At 43.3% G+C, this 9,405-nt stretch overlaps 1 protein-coding gene across 3 annotated transcripts; it reads left to right on the top strand.

The window, feature by feature from the left end:
• Nucleotides 1-2,604: 2,604 nt before the first annotated feature.
• phospho1 (phosphoethanolamine/phosphocholine phosphatase 1) lies at nt 2,605-7,949 on the top strand. Of its 3 annotated transcripts, none has more exons than XM_042086437.1 (3): nt 2,605-4,912; nt 5,396-5,443; nt 6,063-7,949. In XM_042086437.1, the coding sequence occupies exon 3, from the start codon at nt 6,107-6,109 to the stop codon at nt 6,875-6,877; it is 771 nt and encodes a 256-aa protein (XP_041942371.1). In that variant the 5' UTR covers nt 2,605-4,912; nt 5,396-5,443; nt 6,063-6,106; the 3' UTR covers nt 6,878-7,949. The 3 variants fall into 3 exon arrangements, with proteins under 3 accessions (XP_041942371.1, XP_041942372.1, XP_041942370.1); XM_042086438.1 differs by having other exon boundaries at nt 6,051-7,949; XM_042086436.1 differs by having other exon boundaries at nt 5,913-7,949.
• Nucleotides 7,950-9,405: the final 1,456 nt, after the last annotated feature.

Raw genomic sequence — 9,405 nt, 5'->3', positions numbered from 1 at the left:
ATGGTTCTACGGGTTACTTTCTTAATCAGAAACAGGTGCCGGTTATAGGTGAGGACGTGAAGTTTGGAACCGGTCATTCCTCACAGCTCTCTCTTTTAAAGAATACTGAAAATGAAAACAAACCTCTAAATACAGGTCTCCCTCAGCGTCTCCTAAGAAGAGGGTCAGGGCTTCTTCAGTCATACGGACGCACCCACAGCCGCCTCTCCGTGTTTTTTTTCTTTCCTCTTTTACACTTCACACACACACACACACACACTCTCACACACACACAAACACACACACGTACAATCACAGACCTGTTGAAGGTGTGCGGTAAGGGCACTTCTAACTGATTCGGACATGGTAACTTGGATCCTCTGAATGTGACCTTGTGCGGGGGATTGTCTTCAATCAAACTGGTTTTGGCAGGTCGTCATCAGAAGAAAGGAAACGTCTCTGGGTCTTGCCGCAAGATTGGGGGAGAACGGCTACCAGCTACGTGAATCCCAAGATCGAAGAGGCAACGCTGTCGTGCTTTAATAGGACTAGTTAGAAAAAAAAATGGAAATTAACGGTTTTATATTCTAACACACTCACCTAATTTTTGTAAGCGTATAGACATATTTACTGTTTTCTTGTTGTGTTTTGTTTTTTTAAGGAAAATCTCATCTTAAGTGTAATCATACTTTGCGTGTATACAGTATATGTATGTTTGCGTGTGGGGTGCGTTTTGAGGCTGGAGTTGCGGAGACGGATATGTCGACATGTACTTTGATGAGTTGGATTGACTCCCTGTAGAATGTTCTTTTGATGGAGTTTCCTTGAGAATCTGTGTGTCTGAGTGAGTGTGTGTGAGGGAGAGAGAGCGAGAGAGATTGTTTGAGCGAGTGTGTTAGCAGTGATGTATACCCCCTGTGGTGCTGATATGAAAAGCTGCTTTCTCTGTCTTGAGTTTGGTGTAGGGGGATTGGGGATGGTTGAACACAGATATTTGTCATGATTAGGTTGTGTGTGTGTGTGTGTGTGTGTGTGTGTGTGTGAGAGGGAGAGAGCGAGAGTGAGGGATAGAGAATTGTCTTTGGTGTCCTTCGATTCAGCTGCTAGAGGTGTTGGTTGGTGAAACTGTTGATGGGATGGGAAGAGGAGAGGGAAGAGGAGAGGGGGTGCCCCTGTGCAGCGCTGCTTTAGAGCTGGGCCCTGTCTCAAACCGCTCCCTGGCCCCCCTGCCAAGAGCACAAGGCATCACGGCACTGAAGGGAACTCGTAACGGCAAATGAGTGAGCGATTTGTTAAGCAGCCCAGAAAGAGATCTGGATTATGGCTTGGCTTTCTCGTGATTATTTTCTTCTGTCTCCCCCCCCCCCCAAAAAAAAATTGGTGTAGTTGTTTTTATCCTAGGCACTTTACTGCTGTGAGAGACGGGCACGGTTGAGGTTGGAGACTGACAAAAGCATTGTGGGAAGAGTGTGTCCTGTGACGTGTGCATTTGGGAGGGTGAGTTGAGAGAGTGTGTATGTGTGTGTCTAGATGGCTGAGACGTGAGAGAAAAGGAGGAGAATCACCTCGGAGGTGCTGAGAGGGTTTCAGTCCTTCCAACAGCATGATCAATATAATGTTCATAATCACAATTCTTTTTATTCTATTTTTTTTTTTTGTATTTTCTCGGCCTTCCCACTCACTAGGTTGTTTGTCATAAAGTGAACTAAGAGGGTTGTTGCCCATATTTAGTGGTGGTCCATCATAGTTGCTCATAGCATGATGGAAGTTAGAGAATGCATGGAAAAATGCATATTTTCTGATACCTCAGATTGCTTTCAAAATCCACCAAATTTGATCGCTAGGTGACCCATTTGAGGTTGGGGTTAACGTTAATGCAGTATTACACCTCGTTAGATTACTGAACACACAAGTGATTGTAACTCTTTTTTTTTCCAATGATATAAAATGTAATGAAGGTTTTTAAAAATGTTATAGGAACATGATAAGAACAACATTCTAACAACACCAAGTTTGCATAGTAATTATACAGACTCGCTAAGTGAATCCTCCAGGAAAAAAAGAAACTTAAACGTTTTTTTTTGTCGTGTCCGCTCTGCTCCTGATGGCTGTGTGTGTCAATCATAAAGGGGCTGGCTAAATAATGAATCCAAATAGTTTTGGATTTGTTTTTTCTTTCATCGCCTGTATCTGATTCTCCTCCTTTTTTCCTTGGCATATAGAATGCACTTTCTACTAAAATCTCGCTATAGTTTAAAAAAAAAAAAAAAAGACAAACAATAATGATGTATATTCTTTAAAGATGTGTTTTAATGTTTGTTGGTTTTATTTTCTACTCAATACTATTTCATTTTCTGCATTTTAACCACTTCAGTGTAGCAGTGAGTATTTTATCATTGTGAGTCTGGTACCAATATGTGCAGCTTTACCACATTCTGCAGTTTTTGTTTTTTGTTTTTGTTTTGACTGTTTATGCGACAATGTAAGAGAGATGCATTTATGATGTAACGATGGCCTTTTTTTGATAATGTACATTTAACACTCAGCTAACTTTCAGAAGTAAAAGAAAATGTAGCCATAATTACAGAAACTGAATTGTGAGTCTCATTTAATATCTTAAAGTGTGCATGCGCGTTTACACACATCACAATTACATCAGCATTATTGGGATCTGAGAGATGTCAAAGGTCATTTACCCTACAACCAGTGACTGCATTCACTCTGGTGGCAGCACGAGTGGAGTTATGACAACAAGCACAGGTTACTTCAGCCTGGTTTGCCATGGCAAACTACGACTAGTCCTGTGCTCTGGTCACTCAGCCTGGTTTGCCATGGCAAACTATAACTAGTACTGTGCCATATAACTAGCATCCGCTGCGTGTCGTGGCCGCATTACTACTCGTAACGTGTGCATTATTTTTCTGATCCCCGAATGCTGTGTCGTCCCATTATCCCTTACGTAATGTGCAAATCACAGTCTGTAACATATCTGTCTATCTCAATCCCCTTGTTTATAGAGGGAATGCACAAGTCTGGATTTTCTAGAGTCAGTCCTGACTCTACCTGGCTTTTGGAATCGTGTCTTCGTCAGTGTAATATTGTACAGTTTACCCATTGTAAGAACATCATATGCCACTTTATGTCCCACATGGTGATCTTATCAATACAACACTCAAAGGTCCATGCTATGGCCTCACCTGGGCCCAGGAGTGAACTGAGGTGTGAGACGCATTACTCAATCTTGAATTTCCCCTTGGGGATCAATAAAGTATCTATCTATCTAGCATTAACATTTGTAAGAATAAGTATGGGGCCAGGCCTTTGAGAACCATCCCAGTCAAAGTGGAGTTTTAATGATCATACAGAACAAAAGGTGACCAGTCCTGATAGATTAGCAACCTAACTCATTAAGGAGATAGGAGGGACTTTTGAAAAGGAATATATGCCAAGAGTTAGAAAAGCTCTGGAGTCTCTCATGAAGGTTCACTCAAGATCGGTGGCTAGAAGTACGTTCCGTCATTGATTTTTATATTGGAATAAAGATTGAAACTGCATTAACCGAAGAAACATCCTTTTTCCTATGAATATCTTGTGTTTTACTTACATCAGTCATTGGTGGAGGCTAGAGCTCACCTCCCTCTGCTTTTTTTCTGTGAAGTTACATATCACTTATTTGGTTTTTATATTATCCAAAATCCAAAACGCAGCTATGTCATGTTGAGTATGAGGACCTAAGTAGGACAGCTTTGTCAAAGACAACACGTGTGAGTGCCGTGGTGGGGTTAAGGCAGGTCATTTCATGGGTGGAACCCTGCTCAGTTTATTACCTATATATTATATATATGTATTACCTGGTGTCTGCCTAATCAGGTGGCATTTCTCAGTAATGCTGCCTATGGATGATTTACTTGTTGCACTTGAAGGGTGAGTGTGTGAATGGCTGGATTGGATCCTTCTGTTGTGTAGGAATGCAGAAGCTGGTGGTAAGCAGGCACGTGCCTTGGGGTGAACTCACAGTGGAGGCCGAGTCTGTGACACACCAATGAAAAGTAGGTCAGAGGACTCTTGCACTGCATGCTCCTGTGTTTGTGCTTACCGTGGAGGCCACAGATAAAGGGCTTTTTTTTTTTTTTTTACAGACAGTCCATTTTCCTCTGCTTGCACATTTTTTGCACAGAACAGGAAAAGGCAAAGAAAAGAACACTGAGGAAAGCTGAGGTTCTCAACCTGTTCTTCCTTTTTCTCTCATGGCCATATTCTCTTTCCATTACTGGCGCGCACACTCACTCAACCCTATTTAAACAAGTGGAAGTGAGAGTCATTCTGAACACAGACTAGCAGAGGGGTGGGTGGTCCAAATCTTTCATTTCCAGACAGGGGTGGAGGAGATGGTAATGATACATTAAAGACCCTGCACTTAGCAAACACACAGAGCTATAGTTATACCCCCAATTTGCAACTAAAATAGGACACAGATGCACTGGATGGCCGTCTATTAGAGGTGTTTTTCCCTATTGAATATGGGGGAGGGTAGAATGGTGGAGCTGGTATTCTTTGGAAACAGTCACAATACAATATCTGCCCATATGTGCATGTGAGATCCACAGTTCAGTTCATCGGGGTGTTCTGCAAAAGATGAGGTCTGAACCAAGATTAGATTAGAGACTAGTCTCCCCTCCTTTAAAAAGTAATCACGGAGGGAGGAGCGTTTGCAGAGCACGAAAGTGTACGTCACCCAGCCGCCCGAGCTGTGGTTTTGACCGGTCTTTAAAGCTCTGCGTACTATATTTGTTCCTAGAAACAGGCGAAGGGAGGCAGGGAGAGGAGCGCAAACCCGTGCAATGAGGTCCTGATGGGAGACGTCGAAAGCATATCTTGTGAGTTGCCATTGAAGTGGCACTCTGCTACATCTGGGAGGACATAACCCCACCAGGTATGCCACAAACAACTGTCATTTTCTCATCCTATTATGTAAAATATAATTCCTAGCATTACATTCTGTCTCAATTGAAACAAAATGGAAATGACAAAATAATCAATTAAGTTGTGTGTTTCTTGTAAACGTGCGCGTAATTGCGCGCGTCAAAATGTCAGTTCTACACTTGAAGTTTTCTCGAATCCTACCTTCTTATAATGATTTTTTTTTTTGTAAAACTGATGTGAAAGAAAATGATTGTTCAACCATTGTACATAACACTAGAATAATTACGTAGTGTCCCGCCGGGTCAATCAGGTGAAAACTTTGTTTATGAACAGTGAGAGAGTGTGCTATTTCTAGGATGGAATAGCGGGATTACGGGGTGCCCAGAGTACACTCATATGCGAACCCAATATAAACTTGGAACATAAGATTTTACCCAACAACTGAGAAGAATTGTATCAAATGTTCCCTTTCTTTTGACTGTTTTTACTTTAGGCTATACTGCATGCACAGATTTTAGCCACCGAGGGGAAATTTGAAAAGGTAAGAGGAGACGACATGGTTGTGTTTGTGTGCTTTAAATTGTTCTTATATTTGTGCGTACAAAGTAAATGTTCGACAGTTTAAAAATGTTCAGTGTATCATTATTATACATAGACCTGGCCTGCTCCTAGTTAGGGATGTCATTTGAAAGATGTGCCACCCACTCGAGAATGTGAGTCATTCGACATGTTATGTGATGAGCAGCAAGACAGGCCTGTCTCTGCATTACTGCATTGATTACCACCGAGAGACACAGGCCAAACAGAATCACAATCTAAGATGTAAAATAGCCCAGCTCTGCTTATGTGTGTGATTCCCTGCTTCCAAAAATAACCACCCTGCTCTTTGTAATACATCTGACATTTCCCAACTATTTACATGTTTCTTTGTTTTGTCCTTTCTTGTTTTGTCCCCTTAATTCCTCCTCTTCTGTCCTCACACTCTGATTCTTCATTCTAATATTTCCCAGACGCCTTACTGACTCAGGTTAACAAAGTGAAGGCGCAAGAAATTAAAGAATAACAAGTAGTGCCTAGAGCAACCAAAGAGTGCAGTGAACCCCATGCAATCATGCGGGATTCTGTTTTCAATTGCTGTTTTACTCCACCGCATCCTTCAGCCGCTGAGGTTGAGCTGCCAGCGCACCGCCATCGTCGTGGAAACATGGCTGAGGCTCCCTTGCCCAACGACCGCCGGTTCCTGATCTTCTTCGACTTCGACGAGACGCTGGTGGATGAGACCAGCGATGACATGGTGGTGCAGGCCGCCCCTGGAGGGGTGCTCCCCGGGTGGCTGAAGGACACCTACAGGCCCAACCACTACAACGAGTACATGCAGCGCGTGCTGGCCTACCTGGCCGAGCAGGGCGTCTCCGAGGCAACCATGCGCTCCATCATCGAGAAGATCCCGGCCTGCCCGGGGATCCCGGCGCTCCTGCGATTCCTCCAGTCTCGTCCGCCGCGGGACTTCGAGGTCGTGTGCGTGTCCGACGCCAACACCTACTTCATCGAGTCGTGGCTGACACGCGCCGGCTTCCGACCGCTATTCCTGCGCGTCTTTACCAACCCCGCTCAGTTCGATCGCGATGGCCAGCTGCAGCTCAGGCCCTACCACTCCCATGAGTGCCAGCGCTGTCCGAGCAACTTCTGCAAGGCCGTGGTGGTGCGCGAGTACATAACCAGACGCATCCGGGAGAGGGGAGGCCGACCGTTCCAGCGGGTCTTCTATGTCGGCGACGGGGCCAATGACTTCTGCCCGTCCTTGACGCTGTCGCCGCGGGATACCGTTTTCCCGCGCCGGGATTTCCCAATGCACCGACTCATCCAAGAGATGGCTGAAGCTCAGCCAGGGAAGTTCAGGGCCAACGTGGTGACTTGGGCCAGTGGGGAAGATGTGATCAATACGCTCAGGAAGGTAGTAGAGGAGAGGGGGTAGCAAGGCCTGTAGCCTTGGACACACACACACACACACACACAAGCACACACACACAGACACAAGCACACACTGACACTCACAGACACCCTCAACACACTGCACTACACAGATCACACTACACAACAAATTAATGCCAACTCCTCACAACCTAAACCCATTAACTCAATATTTCAAAGATACAAGTAATCAGCCTCGCTGCCAGGCATCTCGATAATAGTTTCATGTGCAGCTGAATGAAGGTTGAGCAAACAGTGTATTGCAGGGATTACAAGCTGCTTCGGTTACTTGCAGCATTTTACTGGTGCTCTTATGAGGTGTTTATCCAAGCAGAAACAGATTGTTGCTAGGCAAATTAATATAACCTTTAGGCTTGAGAGAACACTGTCACTAAGCAAGCCCCTCTCATCCTGAGAGTGTCTATATACAACAATTGCTGTTGCGACCTAGGTTGTTAATTAGTTTACACACAATAAATTGCCAGGTTAATATTAACCGAAACGCTGGCCAGTCCAACCTCTTGCCACAAGGAAAATTTCAGTCACATTAGATGACCACTGTTCAGGTCAACATTGAAGATTCCGGATGTCATAGGGGAAGCTGTCAATCAACATAAGTCTTAAAATTAGCCTACCAATGTGTACTTTACTAATGTCTATATGTCAGAGAGTACATGAGCCAATACAAATCAGTTGAGGAACAATAACATCATGCTGTTTAACCAATTAAGATACAACAACCAGCAATTCTTTGGAATATGTGGAAAATGGGATTTTCTAATAATAAGCCTCCCAGACTGTCCCAGTTTTGTTTTATTAATGCCTGGCATTTGAACACACATTTATGAGTTGTTGTTTGGATGATCTACAGAAGTGGTTAATGCTAGATGTTACTTGTGAAAACATGTATTGTGCCTTTGAATTGTCTCTGGCTGCCTGTCAGTCTAGCTGTTCGTTTAGCTTTGCATGTTTGTATTTGTCTTTTAGTTCTATTGTGTTCGTCTGTCTTGTATGTCTCTACTCAGGGTCTGTATACAGCTGACCTCTTACCAACAGGAATAAAGCCATTCAAAAAAGCTCTGTGTCTGAGTCTATTGTGTGTGCAGTGTAAGTGTGTCATAGGTCAGTGTTCAAATTATACTGTAGTCTGTCTGTGTATGTGGTCCACCAAGATCATCTGCTCTAAAATGCATGGCTGCTGCACACTATACTGTACACCAGAACTCCTGCCTCTACGTCTTGGATGCTGAGTCACCTTTAGAATGTTCAAAGCTCAGGAGAGATTACCAAAAAACATAACTGGGGGAAATCAGAGACCCGGAACAAGGCGATCTATAGATTATAAGGCACCTCTCCCCTTAAGTGTTCATCTAGGACAACCAGTTTATGCCCATACCATATGTAAACTGATCCTGCTTCTTGCGATGTCTGAGACTTTGTGAGACTGAAGGTCGGCGGGTATGATACACCGAACTTGCAAGCGGGATATTCTTCCTACAGGCAGTTGGGGGCGGGGGCGAGAGAGTCTTCATTCGCCCTGTAATGAGTCATTTAACCATATACCGACTTACGAAGATGATGATTAGTTAACATGAAAACGTTGCCTGGTGTCCCTTTAAGTTCCCATTGGGTATTTTACCAACAAAGTGCATTAGACCCCCCCCCGCTGAGCACCGCATACAGGGCTGGTGCATAGACAGTGCATGCATATCTCCCACATGCTTTGCTGATGCCTGAGCAAGAAGCAGAACCGGCTTAAGAGAAAGCATCTTAATGTCTACAAACTGGGGCTCATAAGGAGGCCCTGGCAGCGCATGCAGCACCACTAACAAACAGTGGTGGACATTACTTGAGTACATTTACTCAATTACTGTACTTAAGTCGCTTTTTCATGTATCTGTACTTTACTTGAGTATTTCAATTTTGTTAAACTTTTTACTTTTACTCCTGTACATTTCGAGACCAAATATCTTACTTTTTACTCCACTACATTTTGTGACAGCTGAAGTATAGCTGAAGTTCCTTTTGGAAAAAAGACTGTACAAATACAGTACATGTGTACATGTATATTTTCTATGAAGCGAGCTAGGCTATAATGGTGTTGCCTAACCTATGTTATTGTCATATGCACTATTTACTGTACCTTGTTGACCCCTTTTCACAATATTGATGTTACCATAACTAGCCTCTTGACGCCATCAAGCAAATGATAGACAATCTGACACTATCAAACACAAAAGGGAACATCTTGATTTGGTCCGAAAGTGTAAAGCATTCAACAAAGAAAAATGTGGTTACTTTGAAGTATCTAAGATAAGATATCACATTAGTTTGTTTTTAGTTATTTCTACATACAACAAGTATTAGCTGATTTTGTCCTTGAATGGAGGAGAAAGGCTCAATGAATGCCTATGTCTGTGCCGAATCATTTCAACAATGCAACTGTATTAGGCATAATACATTTCAGGACTTTTACTTTTGATACTTAAGTACATTTGAAGGCAAGTACTTTTGTACTTCCACTTAAGTGGA

This window comes from Alosa sapidissima, chromosome 3 (assembly GCF_018492685.1).
Source record: "Alosa sapidissima isolate fAloSap1 chromosome 3, fAloSap1.pri, whole genome shotgun sequence".
Lineage (NCBI taxonomy): Eukaryota > Metazoa > Chordata > Actinopteri > Clupeiformes > Clupeidae > Alosa > Alosa sapidissima.
Note: the sequence above shows the minus strand (reverse complement) of the source record. Positions and strands in the feature narration are given on the sequence as shown.